Source organism: Diabrotica virgifera, chromosome 10, assembly GCF_917563875.1.
Source record: "Diabrotica virgifera virgifera chromosome 10, PGI_DIABVI_V3a".
NCBI classification, from domain to species: domain Eukaryota; kingdom Metazoa; phylum Arthropoda; class Insecta; order Coleoptera; family Chrysomelidae; genus Diabrotica; species Diabrotica virgifera.
Window position 1 is genome coordinate 47752819 of NC_065452.1, and position 26469 is coordinate 47779287.

The 26469-nt window shown below is 34.1% G+C and overlaps 1 protein-coding gene across 2 annotated transcripts in view; it reads left to right on the plus strand.

The window, feature by feature from the left end:
- Positions 1–5116, plus strand: part of LOC114330738 (lysine-specific demethylase 7B-like) — a 59433-nt gene extending 54317 nt beyond the window's left edge. For both annotated transcript variants that reach the window (XM_028280151.2, XM_028280152.2), the window contains exon 12: positions 4890–5116. In XM_028280151.2, the coding sequence (XP_028135952.1) occupies positions 4890–5099 (210 nt within the window). In that variant the 3' untranslated portion in view covers positions 5100–5116. The remainder of the gene's footprint in view (positions 1–4889) is intronic.
- Positions 5117–26469: the final 21353 nt, after the last annotated feature.

Consider the following 26469-nt stretch of genomic DNA (forward strand, 5'->3'; position numbering starts at 1 on the left):
TGTCTCCAGACGTCTTCAGTGCAGACACATGAACACATCTGAATCGAAACGAACCCAAGCTGCCTATTTAAGCAGAATTATAAAAAATAGTGGACTAGAAGTAACAGAAAGTGAATTAAAACACACCATTAAAGAAATAAAAACTGGGAAACCTGTAGGACCGGACGAAATACCGACAGAAATATTGCTACTTATAGCCGACTGCAATATACATGTATTTGTCGAATTATTTAATATCATATACAGAACAGGTATATTACCTAAAGAATGGCTTCTATCAACATTCTTGACTATACCGAAAAAGAGAAATGCCAGACAACGTTGCGAACACCGTACCATCAATCTAATGTGCCACATACTCAAGTATTTCTAAAGAATATTCATCGTAGAATATACAAAAAGTTAGAACAAGAAATTGGACAAACTCGGTTCGGATTTAGAAATGCTCAAGGAACCAGAGAAGCATTATTTGCATTAAATGTGCTAATACAGAGATGTTTAGATGTAAACCAGGACATCTATGTCTGCTTCGTAGATTATAACAAGGCATTCGATGCGGTGAAACATAATCCGTTAATAAAACTATTGAGAACAAAGAATATCGACACACGGGATATAAGAATAATAAATAATCTGTATTATGAACAAGAAGCTGTCGTAAGAATAAATAATTAAAACACCAATAAAATAAAAATCAAAAGAGGAGTTAGACAGGGCTGCATCTTGTCGCCATCACTGTTTAATGCATACTCAGAAGAAATATTCAAAAAAGCATTAGAAGATGAAGTAGCAGGCATACAAATAAATGGCCTACCCATATGTGAAATTAGATACGCCGATGACACAATACTAATAGCAGAAACTATTACAAATCTACAAAGAATTTTAGATAAGGTTGTTGCAACGAGTGAAGAATTTGGTCTGTCACTAAACATAAAAAAAAAAACAAAATTCATGGTTATGTCAAAGAAAAATATTAGAAACATCAATCTACACGTAAATAATAAGACGATAGAACGAGTTCAGAATTATAATTATTTAGGGATAAACATTAGTGAAACAAACGATTATACCAAAGAGATACGAATTAGAATAGAAAAGGCTAGAAGTGCATTCACTAATATGAAACAAATATTATGTAGTAGAGACCTCAGCCTAAATCTTAGAAAGCGAGTACTAAAATGTTATGTATTTTCTGTTCTTTTGTATGGTGTGGAGACATGGACTCTTAATAAACAATAGATTGGAAGCATTTGAGATGTGGACGTATCGAAGAATGCTGAGAATCTCCTGGACAGACAGAATAACCAATGAGGAAGTACTAAGGAGAATACAGAACAGTAGGGAAATACTGGATTCCATCAAAATAAGAAAACTCAATACTTGGGTCATATAACACGTGGTGACAGATATGAACTCCTAAAATTAATTATGCAGGGAAAGATTCAAGGAAGGCGCAGCATAGATAGGAGAAAAATGTCCTGGCTGAGAAATCGCAAAGAATGGTTTGGATGCAGCTCAACTGAACTCTTTCGGGCTGTAGTATCAAAAGTGAGAATAGCAATGATGATTGGCAACCTTCGTCACGGAGATGGCACGTAAAGAAGAAGAAGATAAAAATAGTTCTGCGTGTCGGACGCTGTAGCGGTAGCGACATCTATTAGAGAGAAATGAGAAGGCGCAGATCTAAAAAATAAATCTGAAAATTCTCCTGGAACACTTTTTGATAACATCGTTAATATCTGAGTTTTGCAGTTTATAAGGCAAGGAGACGACGAATAAAGGAAACGAAAGGGACTCTACAATATGCAGTCAAATTCCGTCTATTCGTCTAGAAAAAATTCCAACAAAAGTTGATTCCGTGTATTCAAAATATGAGTAGAACCATTAAAACCCTTCCGGGATATCCGCTAGGATGACAGTATCATCGGCATAACTTATGCTGTTCATCAGCCTTCTGTTAACTTTAAGGCTTACTTTGATGTTTTCCAGTGCGCTCTGGAAGACTTTTCTAAATATTAGTTGAAGAGACGAGGTGACCGAACATATCCCTGGCGCACTCTTTTTGTTATGGGGACACTACTGGACAAGTTTTCGCCTATTTTGACTGAGGTCATATGTTTCCAAGAGATATTTAATAAAATTGATATCTCGTTGGTCTAACTTTTGTCTAGTGAGCAGATCATTGAGTTTGGTTTGTTTTACTCAGTCAAACGCCTTTTTATAATCTATGTAACACTTATAATCGTCTTTTGTCTAATTTCTACATTTTTAAATGAGTTTTTAATAAAGTACCCTGCACAAACCTTATGGAAATTAGGTCCCAGTGGATTTCGTTCATACTTTGGGAAAATACTCTTCGAAGCATCCTGATGAAAAGTTCTCGTGGGCACGACTCGATCGTATGGAGGATTTTCAAGATAGGCACAAACTCGGAAAATTACAAGATTTACCGGGTATTCCAACCCTGAGTTACTGGTTATCCGGCAACATGTAGAAGTTTGGATTAAATAAGAGTACTAGTAGTCTAGGATTTTTTCCTGGCTATCCAATCGCGACCTTTACTTTGATCTTGACCTTCAACGGATGTCATCTTTTAGAGTTTCGAGGGTTTTCTGTATTAAATTGATATAAACAGATTACTTATGGGTTTCTGGAATCGCTAAGAACAAATATGCCATCAGAATTGACGTCCTGAGGACGTGGTTGGTGGAACGTTTCGATGGTTTTCGGCATTTAATTGATGCAAGTGAATTACTGAAGGGTTTTTGAGGTAGTTAAACACGAAAATGCCACCAGAACCGACTCCCGGAGCACCTGATTTCCAAGGTCAATGAAAGGGGCTCCTGGAGTTTCGAGGGTCTTCGGTACTACATTGATGTAAATGGATTACTCATAGGTTTTTGGAGTTGCTGAACACGAATACTCCATCAGAACAGACATCAGAGTATCTGGTGCCTAAGGCACGTCATGCTTTGGAGAATGGAGAACTTGCGGTACTAAATTAATGTAAACTGATTACTCACAGGTTTTTGGGGTTGCTGAACGTGAATACGCCCACCCATGGAGCACCTGGTGCCTATGGCAGGTCTTCTTCTGGAGTTTCGACAGGTTTCGGCATTACATTGATGCAGATGGGTATTACTCATGGGTTTTTGGGGCTGCTGAACACAAATACGCCATCAGAACAGACACCGGGGTACCTGGTACCTAAGGCACGTCATCTTCTGGGGTTTCGAGAGTTTTCGGTACTACATTGATGTAAGCGGATTACTCTTGTGTTTTTGGGGTTGCTGAACACGAATATGACTGAGATAAAAGACTCTGGAGTATTTCTATCAAAATAGAATATAATAAATCGATCTTAAAATAAATGAACGAAAAACATTGTAAGATATAAATTGAGTTTATATTTATAAGTAATTAAAACAATTGAATAGCACAACATAGTTATTTTAATAAAATTCTACAAATAGCAAAAAAAAATGTTTCAACAAATTGGTACGCTTTCTTTGAACAGCAACTCAGAAAACCTCCGAGTACTCGGTGTGTACCAATCCGTTTGCATCCATTTATTACCGAAAACTCTCGAAACTCCAGAAGATGACGTGCCTTAGGCGTAAGGTGGTGCTCCGGTGTCTGTTATGATGGCGTATTCGTGTTCAGCAACTTCAAAAAGCCATGAGTAATCTATTTGTATCAATTTAATACCGAAAACTCTTGAAACTCGAGAAGATGAATAACCTTAGGCAACAGGTTCTCCGTGGGTCGGATCTGATGGCGTATTAGCGTTGGGCGACCCCAAAAAGCCATGAGTAATCTGTTTTTATTAATTTAATGCCTAAAACCCTCGAAACTCCAGAAGATTACGTGCCGTCGGCACAATGTGATTCGTGGGTCGGATCTGATATTGTATGCATGTTCAGCAACCCCAAATACCTAAGAGTAATCCATTTGATTCCTCCGAAACTCCAGAAGATATCCTGTCTTAGGCACAAAGGGCTTCTGTGTCTGTGCTGATCACGTATTCGTGTTCAGCAACCTCAAAAGCCTATAACTAATCCGTTTGCATTAATGTAGTACCGATGAACCTCGAAACTCCAGGAGCCCCTTTCATACACCTTGGAAACCAGGTGCTCCTGGAGTCGGTCTGGTGGCATATTCGTGTTTAGCGACCTCAAAAAACCTCCAGTAATTCATTTGCATCAATTAAATGCCGAAAACCATCGAAACTCTAGAAGATGACGTCCCTTGTAGTGACCCTGGCTACCACGTGCTCCGGTGGTCAATTCTGCTGGCATATTCGTGTTTAGCGATCCCAAAAGCCCATGAGTAATCTGTTTATATCAATTTAATGCCAAAAACCCTCGAAACTCTAGAAGATGACGTCCGTTGAAGGTCAAGGTCTAAGTAAAGGTCGCCATTGGATAGCCAGAAAAAAATCCTAGACTACTAGTACTTTTCTTCGATCCAAACTTCTACATGTTGCCAGATAACCAGTAACTCAGGGAATTGGAATACCCAGTAAATCTTATAATTTTCCGAGTTTGTGCCTCTATATCTTGAAAATCCTCCATACGATCGAGTTGTGTCCATAAGAACTTTTCATCACACTGCTTCAAAGAGTATTTTCCCAAAGTATGAACTAAATCCACTGGGACCTAATTTCCATAAGGTTTGTGCGGGGTACTTTCTACATTTAATAACACTGTAAGACTAAAGAGGGCCTTTCTGATGTCTAACCCTTGACGGAACCCGAACTGTTCATGGTAACCCAATTGTAACCAAAACACAGAGTAAGAAATGATATCATTTAAACTGCTTACTTATGAGTAAACTCATATTTCTCATATAAAGTCCAAAGCCTATTTTAAGTTCCTTGTTTTCAGATTCCTAAAAGACAGTACAGGCGTAGGAAGATAAAACCAAAAGTTGAAGCTCGTTTACAACCAAGCAATACCACCACTGCTGCCGGTCCTTCAACGTCTACCCCCACCACTCCCACTAGCACTATCACAACACCTAAACCTCGTAAAGGTATGAAGACTGTCAAACAACGACTAGGTAAAATCTTGAAGATTCATAAGATGATACACTAATATATTCTGTAAATTCTGTTATATTTTTTTGGGTACACCTATTTTCTACTGTTGAACTAGATGTTTTATATATAACTGTTTAGTATATGAGCAACTTTCGGCACTCATGACAGGTTTTGTCTTCGTGTTTTTATTCATTAAAGTGTTTGTCTCGGTGTAGAACTATTTACAAATATTTATTTTCAATATCAAACTACAGAAATTACCAGATGATTTGGATATACAATGCTAGCCAAAAATCGCCTCATTCGCTCGTATCTTTTGAACGGTTATACTTACAATAGTGAAGTTTGGAGGGAAGAAAAAGACGCAGGCTTCTCAACTAAACAGCAGGTGACGTAATAGTGATAGATAACGTTACACAATCACTTTGACCGATAATTTTAACTGGGACCTTATGGCAAGTGATATCTCGTTGAAAAGTATTGAAAATACATCTTCAATCATAAATCTTCAATTATTAAGTGTTCAAAATGTTCTTCATTTACTTCCTGACAGTAATGCATCCTATTGCTAAACTCTTGTACTCGTTCAACTATGTCGGTGAAAATTGCTATACATTTTTCAACGATTTGTTGTTTCAGAATGTCAATACTGTCGAATGCTGTTACGTAAAACTTAGACTTCAAGTAACCCCACATAAAAAAATCTAATGGTGTGAGATCAGGTGACCAAGCTGGTCATTCCATCCAAACTTCTCGTCTAATCCATCTATCACGATATTCTTCATCTAGGTAACGTCTTATTGTACAATAATACTGTGCAGGAGCACCATCTTGTGCAAATGATTCACTGTAAGACGCGAATTTCTAAAGCAATGGCGAGATCCAAATTTTACTACTATAAGTACCTATCTATCTAATCAGCCTTAAACGCCCATTCCTGGGCATAGCCCTTCCTGTTAGATATATAGATTTAAATAGGTGGCCTTCTGGCCTATTCTACTTCGACCTATTCAGATCTATTGTGGTCCTCTAGTTCTAGATAACATTCTCTAGACTGACCCTTTTTAACAAGTTTAATAACTTTGAGACTGAACCTTCCATGTAGCTATTTAGCGGTGTAACGCTGACATAGAATGTACGCTGCTGTTTCTTCTTCCAGGTGACAGAATCTGCACAGGTCATCATCTGATAATCTAATTCAGCTTACAGTGCCTTGTTAGCAGACTTACTACGGCTTTGAATGTTTTCCTGTCTTTGCTTATTAGGTGTGCCGTAAATTTTGGCGAATGTTCTGTAATGGCTGTTTCGCCTGTCTTTGTCCTGGTGAATTCCTCCACCTTTCCAAAGATTTGTGAGCTACCCACTTTCTTGTAGCCGTTCTTGTAACTGCCTTTGCAACGCCGCAGAAGGGTTCCGGTCCAACGAATGGCATTGATGAGCCTTGTTTGACCATTTCATCTGCTTTTTCATTGCCCTTATGACCCTCGTGCCCCGGTACCCAGGCTACCGTACCGCATGGTCTCCTAGTTTATTTAGGGCGCACACACAATCCCATACTAGCTTATAATTGACCTGTACAGAATTGAATGCCTGAAGCGCTGCCTGACTATCTATGAAGATGGCAACTGTTCTTTCCTGCCTTTCCTGACTTCTATACCTGCCTACTATGCCGGCTCCCACACCTTCCGGTGTTTTTGGGCCATCAGTGTACCAGGTAGCAGCAGCTTGTATGGGTACACCTTCCTTCCAGTCTTCCCTGCCTGGTATATTAATTTTGAACTTATTTTTAAAGCTATATCTCGTAGCCGTTGCATCGATAGACTGCCCCATCACAATATCGGCTTTTAGCTCCTCAATTAGCTTTCTGTTGTCAGCACCATGCACCTGGCTTCTGGTTTCCCTTCCCTGCTAATCTCCATTGGTCTCTATTCTGAGCGATCTGCATCAGGTCCTTTCCTGCCGTTCTCTTAAGGTCATCCGTCAATCTCATCTGTGGTCTTTCTCTTTTTCCATTCTCTTCCCATGGTCGCCAGTGTAGAATTAGCTTATTTCATCTTTCATCTTTTTGCCGCAGAGTATGGCCGGCGGAGTTCCATTTAAGTTTTGCAACCTGTCTTGACTTGATTATTATAGTGCAGTCATTGAAGCGTAAAATAGGTTTTTACCTCCGAAATTTTTTACTATTAACCGATTTACATGAGATTTTGGAATTAGGCTTATCTTACCCTTAACTTCAAAAGTGATATTGACCCGAACTCCGGTTTTTATTTTTAAGGGGTGAAAACAACCCCTTAATGGAAAAATTGACATTGAATCATTTTATCGCCAGAAAACGTGTTTAATAATAATTAGTGACATTGTGAAGTGTTTTCTAACACAATAACCTTATGTTAAACTCATTTTCATCCCCTTGAAAACCGTACAACCCTTGCAAACAAACCCTAAATCGAAAAAATTTACAAAAAATTAATTTAGTATGACATAAAAAGATTTGAATATAGAGTAAATGATATTTTACGTTCTCTATCTTAATTATCATATTGTTACCCCCTTTCAACCCTTAAAAACAACCCATACATAGAAAAAAATTACAAAAAATTATTTTAGTATGACATAAAAAGATTTAAGTAAATATAAAGTAAATGATATTTTACGTTCTCTATCTTAATTATCATATTGTTGACCCCTTTTCAACCCTTAAAAACAACCCATAAATAGAAAAAAATTACAAAAAATTAATTTGGTTTGACAAGAAGACTTAAATATAGAGTAAATAATATTTTACGTTCTCTATCTTAATTATTTAATTGTTAACCCCTTTCAACCCTTAAAATCAACCCCTCGATTAACAATTGTATAAAAAATGTCTTCTTCTTTAAAGTAGAAAAAAATACGATTAGTTTTTGGGCCATAACTACTTCAATTTTGAAGCTATCACAACTTATAAACAACCATTTTGAAGGTAATTAAAAGAGCTGCATTTTTTTCCAGTATAATATGTAGTGCAAAACCTTTTATTTTGAAACGGTGAAGGGTCAAAGGGCTCGAGAGAGACTGTGGTTGCGCTACCGCGCGCTCTTTAATCAATCATATCTTCGTCAATTTTTGTGTGATAGGAAAACAAACCAAAATTTTTGTCAAAAGAAACCTATTTTTTTATTATTACACCTTTTTACGTATCTTTCATTATTTTTGAGATATTATGAAAAGAAGGTGGTTTTTTTAAAAATTCGAAAATTTTTTTTTCCTAAAATCGTGATTTTTTCAAAAAATATGTGTTCCAAAGCAACGAAACTGCTAGAATCCATTAAACTCTTTATATTAAAGTTGATTCTAGCCGGAATACGATTAATTTTAATTTTGGTGGAAATGGCACTTATGAAATCCATTGATTTTAAAAAAATACCATTAGATGTTCCCATTTTTTTCATTACAGCTCACTCATTTTACGTACAAAAGACTTCTAACAGTGCTCATTTTAAAGCTAATTTTAAGCACTATAACATCCTTTCTCATTACCATGCATACAATTTATTCGCTATCCGCTAGATTGTGTTGGGATACACAGCATCTCAGACAATCTCAGTAAACATCTTCTTAAGACAAACTCTTTAATAATTAAATGCCCGTGGTAAAAACAAATATGTTTGTTTTTAATAAATACGATTAACCTAGATTACCACATCGATACATGCTAGTATTTGATACAAGGTCAAGTTGCAATAATAATCAATGTATGTTTGTTAGCAGTCAGCAGTTTTGAATCACTCTCACTTTTGCTTACCAAAACATAAAACAAAACAATCGACCTTTAATTATACTTTCACGGGGAACAGATAAATCAATTAGTAGTTGAGATTCCAGCGAGTAACATCACATTAAGCAAATAATATACCACCAGCTACTTACCGTTAAATACTCCACGTATAAATAAATGTATTAACTGTGAGAGTTATTTACTACATCAACCCTTATGGTCGGGGGTAACCAACCCCTAATTATCTAAGGTGGCTCAGAAGTCAGGAGCCACCTTATGGCGATCTAAGACCAGGCGAGAACGTATGGAACTAGCAGTCTAGAACGAGAAATGGGAAAACACGTCAATGTTCTTGCACCTCGACCACCCTAGATAGCAGCGGGGTGCCCACATAAAAAGGATGGAGATATCAGGACCGAGACGGAGATGATTATGGTATGGAGATGGAACTTCGTGTGGACAATGGACAATGCTATGGAACGTGCAGCGAGGACTTTTGGTGATACGAACACAAACGTTTAAAGTGGTAAGTCCATATTAGCTATTTTTATGGTATTTCCTGATTCGTATAATATAAAGTATAAAGTATAAAGTAATATTAACGTAATTGTAATTTAAGATGCACATAACCTTTTAAGTTTTACCTATTTTTATTTAACTATTCTATTTTTAATTACCTTATTGGTATTATAAGGAATTTTTTTTAACCCTGATATTAGTTATTATAGGACGCAATGATACAATTTTTATATGATTTTTATATATTTACCAACATATATTTTTATCTTTACTGACTTTTTATCCATTTATTATTTTACCTACTGATTTTTATTACATTTTTATTGGTTACTGATTTTTATGGTGATTTATATTGATTGATATAATGATTTTTTATTGCAATTTACTATATTTTTACTATTTTTGACATAACATTTTACATACATATACAGGGTGTCCAGAAACTCTACAGACAAACGAAGGCAGAAGATTCTTCAGATAATTTTAAGATAATTTAACCCAATTCACTTAGTCCGAAAATGCTTCCCAAGGGAGCTAGAGCTCTTTGAAGATGGCGTCTTGTAATTAGTTTTTCTTAAATACCTCCAGAACGCTTCTATTTAGAAAAACAAAAATTGGTACGCGTATTTATTTTCAAGATATAAATCTAATCCATTTATTGCAAATTTCTAGAACCGATCATAGGCGTCCGTTTTGGGTAGGGCAACGGTTATTTTATCGCATAACTTTTTTATCTTTAACTTTTATGCATTTTTGACACTGGATTATTAAATTGTGAAGTATTCTAGTGCTAAAAGGTACTCTTGTTTTAAATCGGTAGGACACACCGTTTTCTAGAAAAATCGATTTGAAAATTTTTCGCCTTTTGAATTAAAAAAAAAAAATTCAAAAAAAAAACTGTTTAGAAAGACGAAAACTGGTACATTTATTTATATTTAAGAGATAAATCGATTTCATTAATTGCGAATTTCTAGTACTGGTCATAGGCGTCCGTTTTGGGTAGGTCAACAGTTATTTTATAGCATAACTTTTTTGTCTTGAATTTTTGAGCATTTTTGTCACTAGAATATTAAATTATGAGGTATTCGAGTACTAAAAGTTACTCTTACTTTATGTTGGTAAAATACTCTGTTTTTTGTTGAAAAGTTCTATCAATTTTTTTTCAAATTCCAATAACGAAAAACTTTCAAATCGATTTTTCTAGAAAACGGGGTGTCCTACCGACTTAAAGCAAGAGTACCTTTTAGTACTAGAATTCCTCACAATTTAATAATCCTGTGCCAAAAATGCATAAAAGTTAAGGACAAAAAAGTTATGCGATAAAACACCCGTTGCTCTACCCAAAACGGACGCCTATGACCGGTACTAGAAATTTGCAATGGATGGAATCGATTCATCTCTGAAAAGTAAATATGGATACCAATTTTCGTTTTTCTAAATAGAAGCGTTCTGGAAGTATTTAAGAAAAACTAATTTCATGACGCCATCTTCAAAGAGCTCTAGCTCCCTTAAGAAGCATTTTCGGACTAGGTGAATTGGGTTAAATTGTCTTAAAATTATCTGAGGAATCTCCTGTCTTCGTTTGTCGGTAGAGTTTCTGGACACCTTGTATATTTACTATACCTCGTAAGACTGTCAAATTTATGCGTTCGTTACGGGTACAGGAATAAGGAAAATTATGAATAAATGAGTAGCAACAAAGTTACTTGCGAAGACTTCGTCAAAATAGTTGAGGAGATTACGCAAGAAGTAACAAGACAAAGTAGAAGGGTCTTGAAGAAGAAAGTACCTAAATCTAAGGATATACAAGAAGAAGTAACGACACAGCTAATTAAATTGTATAACAAATTCACACATTTAACGAAGAAAAATTGGGAAGCGCTATCGGACAAACAAAGAGAAGCGTGCGACAAATATTTCGGAAAAATAAGAGACAAAGTTATACGCTCATTTCAAGCTGTAAACTTAAGGACAGTAGTTCCAAGTTCAATACACCAACCAATCGACAAGGAAATAGAGGAAGAACAAAGCGACGAAGAAGTAGAAGAGGAAAAAAGTGACGAGGAGATAGAGGAAAAAATTGACGAGGAAATAAGAGAGGGAAAAAGCGACATAAAACAAGAGATAAAAATATTAAACATGGCTCTGACAATCAACGAATTTTTGAATATTGCAAGCAAGGTATTGCCCAACGAGTTTGATGGAAGCGCAGGGAAATTACAACCATTTTTAGACGCATTAGAGTTACTTGGTAAAATAGCAGAAGGACATGAAGAAACAGCGATAACATTAATAAAAACAAGATTGACTAATAAGGCTAGAAACCTGATAACCACAGAGGATACGATCCCACTTATAGCAGCGGCACTGAAGAAGGAATTAAGAGGCGACAATCCGAAAACGATAATAGACAAGTTAGCAAAGAAAAGGCAAGGAAACAAAGATGCAGCAGTGTACGCATCCGAAGTAGAGGAATTAGCGGAACAGTGGAAGGTAGCATACATAGCGGAAGGAATGCCATTGGAGCTAGCGAAAAAATACACAACGGAAACAGTCGTAGCAACAATGAAACGAAATGTTAATATGGATAGAGCTAAGTTAATACTGGAGGCAGGTAATTTCACAACACCGCAGGAAGTAGTATCTAAATTTTTATCGATTGATACGACAGAGGAGAACACACAGGGAAGAGTGTTCAATTATAGGACGAATTATGAAAATAGGAAAGGACAACAGCAATACCGAAGAGGATACCATAACAAATACGACAGAGGAAGAAGAAATAACTTCGGGCAACGGAACGAAGGAGAAGAAACAGGAAACCAACGGAATTATTCCAACAGAGGATATAGACAATTCAACAACCAAACGTACAGAGGGAACCAGAGAGGAGGACGTAACAGAAACGTAAGGCTACTTGAGTTAGAAGACAGCCAAGAGGAACGAGAAAACCAGCAGTTGGGGTTTTGAATGGACGAAACAAGGAAAGTACACAGTCAGAAGTGGAATATAATATTTACAACTTCGATTTAAACCTAACGAATTTTGTACGAATGAAAACAGGAATCCTAGAAAACACAAATACCTTTATCATAGATCTAACAATAAAACACGAAAACGTTTGTTTTCTATACTTCCACAAAATTTATTATATCTAAGTGACTACAGCTGTTTCGGCGGAGTGCCTTTCTCAAGTAATATAGTTTACAATGTGTTTGCCTTTTTAATCTTCAACTGAAGAGGTTGAGGAGTGGGGAGCTGTTTGTCTCGAGTTGGTCATTCAGAATTATATCTGTATTTTTCAGTTTATTAATTTCCATAGATTCTAAAAAAGATAGCTTAAGGCCTTTATTTTGAATATGTAGAATTTGAAACTCTTCATTGAAAGAATGATTATGATCTAGAAGGTGAAGTGCGTATGTAGAAGTGTCTGTTTTTCTATTGTTGAATGCCCTTTTGTGTTCTGCTATCCGTTTGTCAAAAGTTCTGCCAGTTTGACCGATGTACGTTTTCGGACAGTCACCACAAGTTAGTTTGTACACACCACTCTGTAGTTGCTTTCTCTTTCGGCTTTTATTGTTCTTAATATATTTGCTTAAGTTGTTGTTAGTTCTGAAAGCTGGTGTTATTCCTTTCTTTTTTATGTATCTGGCTATTGTTGTTGTTATCTTGCCAGTATATGTGAGAGAGCAGAAGGTACTGGGTTCTTTCTGTGGTGGTGGATACACTAATTTCAGGGCTTTCTTATGGAGTTTTTGGTTTAAAATTTTGTTAACTGTTTGTTCGTTATAGCCGTTGTTTACTGCTATTTGTTTAATGATGTTTAGTTCTATTTCGAAGTTATTTTTTGTCATGGGAATTTCTGTCAGTCTATGTATCATGCTATGGTAGGCTGCTAATTTGTGTTAAGCTATCTTTTTTAGAATCTATGGAAATTAATAAACTGAAAAATACAGATATAATTCTGAATGACCAACTCGAGACAAACAGCTCCCCACTCCTCAACCTCTTCAGTTGAAGATTAAAAAGGCAAACACATTGTAAACTATATTACTTGAGAAAGGCACTCCGCCGAAACAGCTGTAGTCACTTAGATATAATAAATTTTGTGGAAGTATAGAAAACAAACGTTTTCGTGTTTTATTGTTAGATAAAATGAACTTCCATCAAGTAACGGTCGAATCCATCAATTACTTTATCATAGACACAGGAGCTGATATTTCAATACTGAAATGTTCACAAGATTTTATGAAGGAACATGTGAAACCAAACACAAAAGCGAAAATAAAAGGAGTAACTAAAGGAGAATTACAAACAATGGGAGAAGTTGAAACAATGCTAGAAGTAAAAGGATCTCGATTTGAGCATATCTTTCAATTAGTGGAACCTAGCTTTCCTATTCCAACCGACGGAATCATTGGGAGAGACTTTATTTCAAACTTTCAATGCATACTAGACTACGCTAACTTTAAAATGCACATTAAAGAGGACAACGATTGTTACATTAGTACAAACATTTTGGATAATATAGATAATGACACGATAATAATACCGCCTAGATGTGAAATTTACAGAGTCGTAAAAATTTTTCAAACGCTGGAGAATGACAGGATAGTGGAACAACAGGAAATACAACCAGGAATATTCATAGCGAGAGCAATTATTTCAAGTAATAATCCGTACATCAAAATTTTGAACACAACCTACGAAACAGTAAAAGTAGAGACAAACGCAATCAAAACATTAGACATTAAATTATTCAACATATATAGACTGATCAATGACAGCAAGGATAGGAAAAAGGAATTACGGGAATCATTGAAGTTAGACATTCCAGAATACATACGCGATAAGTTAGTATCTTTATGTGAAGATTATTCAGATATATTCGCCCTAAGGCATGACATGCTAACATGTAACAACTTCTACGAGCAGAAACTGAGAGTTAAAGACCAAACTCCGGTATATATTAAAAACTATAGGACACCTCATGCACAAACAGAGGAATTAAACCGGCAAGTACAAAAACTGAGAGACCAAAGAATAATAGAACCGTCTACATCAGAATACAACAGCCCAGTAGTGCTGGTACCGAAAAAGGCGATAGATGGAAATAAAGCATGGAGATTATGCATAGATTTTAGACAACTGAACAAGAAAATAGTCACAGACAAATTTCCTTTGCCAAGGATAGACTCGATACTAGATCAACTAGGAAGAGCAAAATGGTTTTCAGTTATAGACTTAATGTCAGGTTTTCACCAGATACCATTAGAAAAATCATCGAGAAAATACACATCGTTTAGCACAGAAAATGGAGCATTTCAATTTACCAGATTACCTTTTGGATTAAATGTAAGACCAAATAGCGTTTCAAGGATGATGTCAATAGCATTTTCGGGATTAACACCAGACAAAGCATTTCTTTACATGGACGATATAGTAGTGAAAGGAATATCCGAAAAACATCACCTAGACAACCTGAAAAAGACATTCGAGACATGTCGAAAATTCAATTTGAAACTTAACCCAGGAAAATGTCAATTTTTTAGAAGAGAAGTAACATATTTAGGACATGATCTTTCTCAGGAAGGAGTATCGCCAGACAAACCGAAATATGCAACGATTGAACAATACCCGACACCTAAGACAGCGGAAGAAACAAAAAGATTCGTAGCATTTTGTAACTATTAAAGACGTTTTATTCAAAATTTTGCTGAAATATGCAGACCACTCAACAGATTATCAAGAAAAGGAGTAGAATTTTTTTGGTCAGAAGAATGTGAAAAAGCATTCAATAAGCTTAAATCATCTCTGATGAAGCCACCGATCCTAAAATATCCAGATTTCAATAAACAATTCATCCTAACAACAGACGCATCCAACGAGAGTTGTTCAGCAATTTTAAGTCAAGATTATAACGGAATAGACTTACCAATAGCATACGCATCAAGAAGTTTCAATAAAGGAGAATGTAATAAACCTATAATCGTTAAGGAATTACTAGCGATTCATTGGGGAATTAATCATTTCAAATGTTATTTATATGGAGCATCAACATTTTTAGTAAAAACGGATCACAAACCACTAACACATTTATTCGCAATGAAAGAACCAACTTCGAAACTTACAAGAATCAGATTAGATTTAGAGGAATACGATTTCGACATAGAGTATATAACAGGGAAAAATAACAACGCAGACAGCCTTTCAAGAATAACATTACATCAACTAAAGAACCTATACATAGACAATACCCATATATTAGCTATAACACGAGCTCAAGCAAGAGAAAAGAAGAAGGAAGCAAGGCAAACGAAGGAAGCAAGGCAAACGAAGGCAGAAAGTGAACTCGCACTACAGCCAGAAGCCCCCAAACAGACAGTAAGAAAGGTACTAAATAATTTAGAGGCGCATAGACTACCAATTTTGTCTTTTGGAGCAGAACTAATCTCACCAAGACTGAGCATTAGGGTCAAAACAAAATAAAGTGCAGCAAGAGCATAGCCACAGGATTCAATCATTCTGATTTAAACCAAATGTTGGCACAGCTTGATAAGCTGGCGGTACAGAATGCAGTACGTAAAGTAAAAATATACGTAAACGATATTATTTTTAAAGTGTGCACAATTGAGGAATTTATTAAACAAGGAAACGAAATATTGAAGAATGTAGAAATGTACATATGTGAAGTACCAGAAACGATAGATGACAAAGAAAAACACAGGTTAATAGAAGAATATCATAATCATCCGATGTTTGGAGGACACGTAGGAAATAACAGACTCATAAAGAAGCTAAAAGCAAGATTTAGATGGAAAAATTTGGAAAAAGACGTAAGAAAATACGTTAAACAATGTCATAAATGTCAAATTAACAAACCGAAAAGAACACATGTCGAGGAATTCGTGATATCGGACACTTCTTCCAAACCATGGGACATAGTATACATAGATACGATAGGTCCATTCACTAAAAGTAACGAAGGTAATAGATACTGTATAACAATGTTATGTGAGCTTACTAAATACGCGGTCAGTATACCCGTGTGCAATAAAGAAGCAGATACAATAGCCCGAGGAATTTTTGATCATTTCATACCCACATACGGACTCATGAAGCAAATAAGAACAGACCAAGGCACAGAATATAAAAATGAAGTAATGCAGGAACTAACAAAGCTACTAAAAATAGAGCACAACTTCTCAACGGCATACCATCCACAGTCCATTGGAAGTTGCGAAAAACTGCACAGAACATTAAACGAGTACGTAAGAGCATTCATAGACGAAGACAGAGAAAATTGGGATGTGTGTTGCAGGATGTTCACATACTGCTACAATACAACCCCTAACGCGTATCATGGTTACACACCGTTTGAACTGTTATATGGCAGGAAGGTTAACCTACCAGAAGACCTTACACAGGAGACTCAACCATGTTACAATATAGATGCTTACTACAATGAGTTACGTTACAAACTACAAAGCGCACACGAGAGAGCTAGAACCTTCTTACTAAAGCACAAAAAAGAGCGACAAGAAAAGAATAAGCTCAAAGCAACACCACAACACTTTAAAATAGGAGACCTAGTCCTGGTAAAAAGGGAAGAGAATGGTAAGTTTGATAGTCTTTATGTAGGCCCCTTCACAATAACAAAGGTAAATAATGTTAATTGTAAGATCAGATTGGAAAACAGTAAAATCAGGGAAATACATAAGAATAGATTATATGCTTACAATCCGAGAACACAGTGAGTGACAAGTGAAACGGGAACAATGTCGATAACGAACATTTTTATTTTTTTTTGTATTTAATTATTATTTATAGGAAATAAAAAATGTATATATTGTATTTATTAAAACGCAGTAAGCAGGTGGTGGTACTAATAGAAAATTTTCGAAAGGAAAGGAAGATGTGTTGGGATACACAGCATCTCAGTAAACATCTTCTTAAGACAAACTCTTTAATAATTAAATGCCCGTGGTAAAAACAAATATGTTTGTTTTTAATAAATACGATTAACCTAGATTACCACATCGATACATGCTAGTATTTGATACAAGGTCAAGTTGCAATAATAATCAATGTATGTTTGTTAGCAGTCAGCAGTTTTGAATCACTCTCACTTTTGCTTACCAAAACATAAAACAAAACAATCGACCTTTAATTATACTTTCACGGGGAACAGATAAATCAATTAGTAGTTGAGATTCCAGCGAGTAACATCACATTAAGCAAATAATATACCACCAGCTACTTACCGTTAAATACTCCACGTATAAATAAATGTATTAACTGTGAGAGTTATTTACTACATCAACCCTTATGGTCGGGGGTAACCAACCCCTAATTATCTAAGGTGGCTCAGAAGTCAGGAGCCACCTTAAGATGGCATTGAATACATCGATTAAATTTCACACAAAATAAAAAACGGTTTTGATCTTCAATATCTCGCTTAATATTGTACTTAGAACACTCTTTAAAAAAAAACAATTTGTTCATTTTTTTACGTGCTACAATTTTGTTCAGTATAATATTATCGTTAAAATGCATATTTTTGGAGATATTTGCAAAAAAACTGTTGAAAATCATGAGAAAATTCCGAATTTTCAATTGCCAATAACTTGAAAAGTATTGGGTTTTTTAAAAAAACTTTATACATTTTTTGCTTAAAATAGGTCTTCTATCGATATCTGAGGTTATTTTGAAAAAACAAATACACCACTGAAAAGGGGTGGCAATCACCCCAGGGTGAAAACGGAGTTCTGGTCAATATCACTTTTGAAGTTAAGGGTAGGATAAGCCTAATTCCAAAATTTCATGTAAATCGGTTCATAGTAAAAAATTTCTGAGCTAAAGGTGGAATGGACTTTTGGCTAGCACTGTATGAATTTTTTAATTAATTAATTATTTTATTTATTAATTAAATGCGGAGCCAGAAACTGTAATAAGACGTACTTTTATGTAGAAATCGTAATTACTAAGATTAACAGGGTCGTACTATTAAAATTTTAGTTCTTTATTCTGTGTTGTAATCAAACAGCCAACGAAAGAATGGACAATAAACGTGCAGTTGCAATATTAATTTAGAAAACTCTACTGTGGTGTTTTAGAAGTATATTTCGGAAATATTTTTAAAACATCTGTAGCTAATAATAAAGGGCATATTATATAGTCATATGCCAATAGTATTGGCAGAAAGCATTGGAAATTTATGGTATGGCTTGAAATTTAACACGAACAAGATTTTGAGGTATACATACCGATCACACAATTTTCATCAATCAAATTATAAAAGTAGAGTTTTACATACACTGAGCTGGAATAAGTGTTACCCCCCCCCTTATTAACTAATTTATTTTTAGCACATAAGCAAAACGCTCGGACAAGTCGATTTTTAAAATAATCATAGTATATTATAGCATCAATGTTTCGAACTTTACGCGACCCCTCTTCAGGTGACAGGTATAACTTTGATTTTTTTTTAATAGGAAAGTACATCGTGTGACACCTTATTTTAAAGCTTTTGAAATACAGATTACAAAAATGTATAATACTTTAATCCTTTTTGAGAGCTTAACCGCAAAATTTCGGTCGAATTGTTTTTAAATGCATTTATTTTTTTCGAATCCTGAGACAACTAATAAGTGTTTTTGAAAAATTTAAACGCAGAATGAAAGATTACATTATTACCGAGGACAGAAAGTCCCGTAGAATAAACAAAAACTTTCTTTTGAATGATATATTTGAAATTAAAAATCAGACTAAATTTGCTCTTTTTTTTCATCCCTGTGACTTATTAAAATAAACATTATAGAAGTTCTCAGCGACTTTCAACCATCGACAATACTGTAATATTTCATTCTGCGTTTAAATTTTTCAAAAATACTTATTAGTTTTCTCAGGATTCTCAGAATATACATTTTTGTAATCAGTATTTCAAAAGCTTTTAAGTGAGGTGTCACATGATGTACTTTCCTATTTAAAAAAATCAAAGTTATACCTGTCACCTGAAGAGGGGTCGCGTAAAGTTCGAAACATTGATGCTATAATATACTATGATTATTTTAAAAATCGACCTGTCCGAGCGTTTTGCTTATGTGCTAAAAATAAATTAGTTAATAAGGGGGGGGGGGAGATAACACTTATTCCAGTGCACTGTATATTGACATCAAGCAATCTGCCATTGGGATCATTTCATTCCATTAAAACAAAGCAGGAAAAGAGGAAAGACTAACTAGCTCAAATTGAATACTACCTTATCTACTACATTTAATTTCAAATAAAACGGATTTATTCTCGTTAAATATAGTAAATAATAAAAAATGCCATAAAAAAGCCATAATAACAAAATGTTGTATGAGTTCAATAAAAATATGAATAATACAAAATTCAACAGAAGGAGAAAAAAGACAATAACAATTGATAGACAAAACGATCACAACTTTTTATCGAAGACCAGACTAACGAAGAGGAAAAATGGCAGTCGGGGAAAACAAACATTTCTGGGATATATCCAAAGATAAAGACAACAGTGAGTAGAATGGAAGAATAAATAAACAAATTAGAAACAAAGTGTAATTAAAACAGTGATCTAGTGTAAATGCCAGATACAAGAATTAAATTGCCGACTGACAACAGCGTATCTATATCTTTATAGACGGAGAGGCAGCGCTGAAAAATCTCTTTGAATTTACTAAAGCTAAATTTTTCACAGTTGATTACTGTGATTGTGTAGAGAAACATACTGCGGTCGGTCAAGCGAAACGTAGAAGCAGGGGTTACTGAGAGGGTATCAAAGTTGCTTTCCTACGAAGGTAATTAAATCCATTTACTAAGGCTGAAAATCAGTACACACATTATAAATTGAATATAAATAAAAGTTATTATAGTCGGTCAGCTATATGACTGGACAGAGCCGGTCGGTCGGCCCCAATGAATGTACAGTGTTATTCACTATATTTTGACCCCCTTGTAAACTGCTTTATTTACAGAATTAGAAAAAAATGTAAAATACAAAATTATTCGATTTTCTAATTATGATTTTTTTGACATATATATCGTACTAGTGACGTCATCCATCTGGGCGTGATGACGTAATCGACTATTTTTTTAAATGAGAATAGGGGTCGTGTGCTAGCTCATTTGAAAGGTTATTGAATTCTCTATACAGTACTATATACATTAAGATCTTTATTTATACAGGGTGTTTAAAAATTTTTTTTTAATTATTAATTAAACAATTTAATTAAAATTTTTTTTGGACACCCTATATAGTTAATCATGTTAATGTTTATGTTACTGAATAGGGAATTGAATAACCTTGCAAATGAGCTAGCACTCGACCCTTATTCCCATTTAAAAAAATAGTCTATTACGTCATCACGCCCAAATGGATGACGTCACTAGTACGATATATATGTCAACAAATCATAATTTAAAAATTGAATAACTTTTGTATTTTACATTTTTTTCTTATTCTGTAAATAAAGCAGTTTACAAGGAGGTCAAAATATAGTGAATAACCCTGTACATTCACTGGGGCCGACCGACCGGCTCTGTCCCGTCATACAGCTGACCGACTATAATAACATTTATTTATATTTAATTTAGAATGTGTGCACTGATGTTCAGCCTTAGTAAATGGATTTAATTACCTTCGTAGGAAAGCAACTTTGATACTCTCTCAGTAACCCCCTGTTTTACGTTTCGCTTGACCGACCGCAGTATGTTTCTCTACACAATCACAGTAATCAACTGTGAAAAATCTAGCTTTAGTAAATTCAAAGAGATTTTGCAGCACTGCCTCTTGGACTATTAACTTGAAGCAATTCTGATAGAAAGACAGACACATTCAATTTTTTATTGGCCTTGCCAAGGTTACTCAAAAATTATGCACCCTCTTTCGAGAAGATTGTACGTACATTGTGGCTATACACCCCATACGTCATCTTTCCTATCATTCCAGTCTTCTTCACAAAGTCCTTTTCTTTCCGTTTCTAACGAGAATTTGATGTCCGTGGTGTCATATTCCAAACTTTCAATTGTATTCACTATAATCTATCATTTTTCTTGAAGCTCTAGTTAAATTCTTCACCGAACTTTCTTCAACTTTCCTTTTACCTTCTTTAACAATTTTTTTAACTTTGTCTATGAGTTCATGCTATTTTCTTTTATCCTGCTCATTTTTTGTATGCTTATAATCGTCTTTCCATGCTTCTGTTTTTATATTATTGTTCCACCATCTTCTCCACTTCTAATTGCTTTGTTCCTTTGCCGTTTCAATAACATTTGTTTTTTGAATTCCGCCTTTCTATCTTTTAGGTTACACGCCTTTACTGATTCTATCAATTTTATAAATATTTGTTTCGTCTTAGATTGGCCAAGTCCACGATTGCTTACTACTTCAATCAACTTTCGTATTCTTTCGTCCTGTTTTGCTTCTTCATTCTTTCCAAAGTCTAATATTATCTCTGCTTTCACTAATTTATGATTTATGCCTATTTCTCCGTTTGTATATTCTTCATTAGTCACTCCATTACTTTCGTGTAGACGATGTAGTCTATAATAATTTTCGTTTCCCTTTCTTCTGCCATAAAAATAAATTTTTCTTCTCTTAATTGTTTCCAGAATGTATTTCTGATCTTCATATCGTTTATCGTACAGAATTTCATCATTATTTCTCAATTGCTGTTCATTGTATCCATATCTCCTTCTATGCAGTCAGCACCTCTGTTTATATCTCTTGTTTCTCATCATTTTGTCGATTATGTTGTCTTATTTATTCTGATTTCATGAAATACCCATATTTTTGATCACCCTGTATATTGTATTTGGATTTGACATTAAAGTTCATTAGCTTTCAAGATAAGTAACGACGCCAGTTTCAGATGCCTGGTTCGTGGATTTTTCGTGTCGTCACAGCTTGTGATTGGTTAGAAATTAATTTATAATATAGAATAAATTAATTTGTAACAAACGACAAGCTGCGACGACACGAAAAACCCACGAATCAGTTACTCATCTTGAAAGCGGATGAACTATAGATAGATTCAGTTGACTATAATTGTCAGCCTACAGATTATGAATATAAAAAATTTACATGCTGTAACAAGCAAAAAGCGTGAACTACTAACAGCAATGAAAATTTTTGCCTATTTATAATTTTGTAGATCAAGTTTATATGCAATCGGTCCTAGTCTGAGTAGCGTTGTGAATTATACCAGTGAAATATTTCTGGTATGGCAAAGGCACTGTACATACAATCAAAATAGATTACTTACTTATAGCGCAGTTATATAGGGTGTTCCAAAAGTAGCGGGACGTTCGAATATCTCGCGGAATATACATCGGATCAAAAAACTGAAAAATACGTTTTCAATATTTTTCAAAAATCTATCGAATGACCCCAAACACGACACCCCCTCCACACCCTGGAGGTGGGGTGGGGGGTAACTTTAAAATATTAAATAGGAATCCCCATTTTTTATTGCAGATTTGGATTCCTTACGTACAAATAAGTAACTTTCATTCGAGACAATTTTTCGAATTGTTGATAGATGGCGCTATAATCGAAAAACACGATTTATCTTGATAGTCCAGGGCGCATCTGTTTTGAGATGGACGTTGAGAGGTGACTCATATTTTTTTGCAGAAATTGCTTGGAATTAACTCATATAATAATAATTAAGTTATCCTCCCACTCAAAAAGGTCCGGAACATTGTTTAAATAATCAAAATGTCAAAAAATGAAGGAAAAATTCGATTTTTTTCTTCGTTTTTTTTTATTATAACTTTAAAAGTATCCACTTTCAAGAAAAGTTGCACTGACATAAAAGTTGCGTAATTAAATTTCCTACAATACAGGAATGGTTAAAATTTTAAAAAATTATCACCCTTGTTGCAAAATAGCAATAATTGCGAAAAAATCATAAAAAAAAACAAGTATTCGCATTTTACGTTTTTCAACGATTTCTGCTATACGTAGGATCTTGATATTTTACCCAGAAAAACTATATAATATAATAAAAGAATACAGCAAATTTCATTAAGATCGGTTCAATAGATTTTGCAAAATAAATTTTGCAATCCAGCTTTAGCAAAAAAAGTCATTTTTTCAAAATGTTACAGGACTGAAAATAAAGCAGTTTAAACTTTTATTCTCTAAGTTAAAATATATATGAACAAAGAAAGTTTTTGCTAAAAAAAGTTTAATTCCAAAGGACAGAGTATGTGTTTTTATTTTGCAATAAACAAATTTATTTATTTATATCGAAATGTACTAAAAATTAAATGTATATTACTGAATACTGTACCTTTCATTTGGAATTTGTAAAATTAAAATCGGTTAACTAACACGGCGTCAGAAATTTTTTAAATAAACATTAATTTTTGGTGCTACGCGCAGGACAGCGGTGTTCGATTCACACAAGTTGATTTCCACCAAAATGTCTTCCAATCTTTATCTAATATATTATTTTCTTACTCTATATTTTGTTATATTTTAATATTTTAATTCCACAAAAATCGAAACTAATTTGCCTATTGTTTAAACAATTACATATGTTTAAAAATAATAAACTTTTATTAGTTAAAATATATATGATCAAAGAAAGTTTTTGCTAGAAAAAGTGTTATTTCAAAGGACAAAGTATATGTTTTTATTTTGCAATAAATAAATTTATTTATTTATATCGAAATGTACTAAAAATTAAAATTTATCAATCATTCTCAAAGGTCATTGGAATGCCCAATTAGAGCAAACGTATCCGCTGTTCTGCGCGTAGCACCAAAAATTAATGTTTATTTAAAACAAAATCCTGACGCCGTGGTAGTTAACCGATTTTAATTTTGCAAATTGCAAATGAAAGGTCTTCTTCTATATGTAAAAAAAATTCAACTTGCTATCTGCTTTATTTTCAGTCCTGCAAAATTTAAAAAAATGAATTTTTTTTGGGAAAGCTGGATTGCAAAATCTATTAAACCGATCTTAATGAAATTTACAAAATTGTTTTACTATAGCATATAGTTTTTCTGGATGAAATATGAAGGTTTTAAGTTTAGCATAAATGGTTGAAAAACGTAAAATGCGAATACTTATTTTATTATGTTTTTTCGCAATTATTGCTATTTTGCAACAAGGGTGACAATTTTTACAATTTTTAGCTAATCCTATATTGTAGGAAATTTAATTACGCAACTTTTATGTTAGTACAACTTTTCTCGGAAATGAATAATTTTAAAGTTATACTCAAAAAACGAAGAAAAAAATCGAATTTTTCCTTCTTTTTTGATATTTTGATTATTTAAACAATGTTCCGGACCTTTTTGAGTGGGAGGATAACTCAAATATTGTTATATGAGTTATTTTCAAGCAATTTCTGCAAAAAATATGAGTCATCTTTCAACATCCAAAAGTACTAATATTTTTACAGATGCGCCCTGGTCTATGATACATTAAGTAAATTATAGAAACTGTCTAATATCTCGAGAAATACCCTTCCACATGAAAAATAAAAAAACACGTGTTTAATATTTTTCAAAAACCTATCGAATAACACTAAGCACGACCTCCCTAGTCCAGCCCATGGAGGTGGGGTGGGGGTAACTTTAAAATTTGTAATAGGAACTCCGATTTTTGAAGTTATACTTCTTTAGGCGCGATTGAGATTGAGGGTGAATTTATATTGATCTGCGCGCATGCGCACACCGACAGTTTGGTATTAGTCTTTATACGGGCTCTGATTGGGTGTTGAAATGATCTGTCAATAATTGTTAAATGTGGAGGTTATCGGTAAACAAAAATGTTGTATAATATATTATTTTTATTGTTGTGAGGACAGAAATAAAATCAAATTTATAATTATAGTGACTTTTTAAATAGTTTTGAAAAGCCACAGGTACGTAATTCTAAATGTTTCAGTTGTATTCCAATAAAAAAATATCTTCATACCTATTTGGAAAATGTAAAAAAAATAATGTACTTACCTAGTACTTGCTATGCTATACCCCTAGTAGGCAATGCTTTAATTTACATAATCTGATTACGAACAAACTTTCTACAAATTTTCATCTAAAGTAAGTTTTCTTACTCTATATTTTGATGTATTTTAATTCGACAAAAATCAAACTAATAAAAATTCATATAAACAAAATGTCAAAAAGTTGTTCAGTTTGTGTATATTCCCACATGACGTATACGCGAAGGTAGTGCAGTTTGAAATCGCTTCGACTCTCGTACGGCGGGATACACGGGAAGTAGGTTCAAGCCCAATGCAAGTTATATCATTTTTTTTTATAGATTTTATGATTGTAAGTATATTATTATATAATTTTTTTCAGAAAATACGTATTTAATTAAAATTTTTGGCAACAATTATTGTTCAAAAATCATTTGTGGCATTTTTCAATGTGTTTGTGTGTGTTTTATTCTTTTATTTTTTAATTTTTGGTATTGTTTTAATAAAAATTTTTGGAAAGTAATAGAGAAAGTATATTGATTTCGTTGAAATCATATAATAGAAGTATAACTTCTTACGTGCGTACAAAGTACACACATTCTTTTTTTATTGCTTGTTTAAATACCTCATAAAAAAGTAACATTTATTCGAGACATTTTTTAAATTTGTTGATAGATGGCGCTAATAAATCGTATTTTCCCAATTACAGCGCCATCTATCAACAATTCTAAAAATGTTTCGAATAAGTACTCCTTATTTTTTCATGAGGAATACAAATCTGCAATAAAAAACGGGGATGGAGTAGGGGGTCGTGTTTAGTGTTATTCGACAGGTTTTTGAAAAATATTAAACACGTGTTTTTTGGTATTTTTATTTGGAAGTGAAGTGTATTTCTCGAGATAATAGACCGTTTCTATAATTTACTTAGTGTATCAGGATAAACCGTTTTTTCCTATTATAGCGCCAATTATCCACAATTCGAAAAATTGTCTCAAATGAAAGTTAAGACAATTTTGAGGGAAACGGCTCCCCACTCCAGGGGGTGGAGTGGGGGAGACGTGTTTGGTACCATTCGATAGATTTTTGAAAAATATTGAACACGTATTTTTCAGTTTTTCGATCGGATGTTCATTTCGCGAAATATGCGACCGTCTCGCTACTTTTAGAACACCCTGAAGTACAAAACG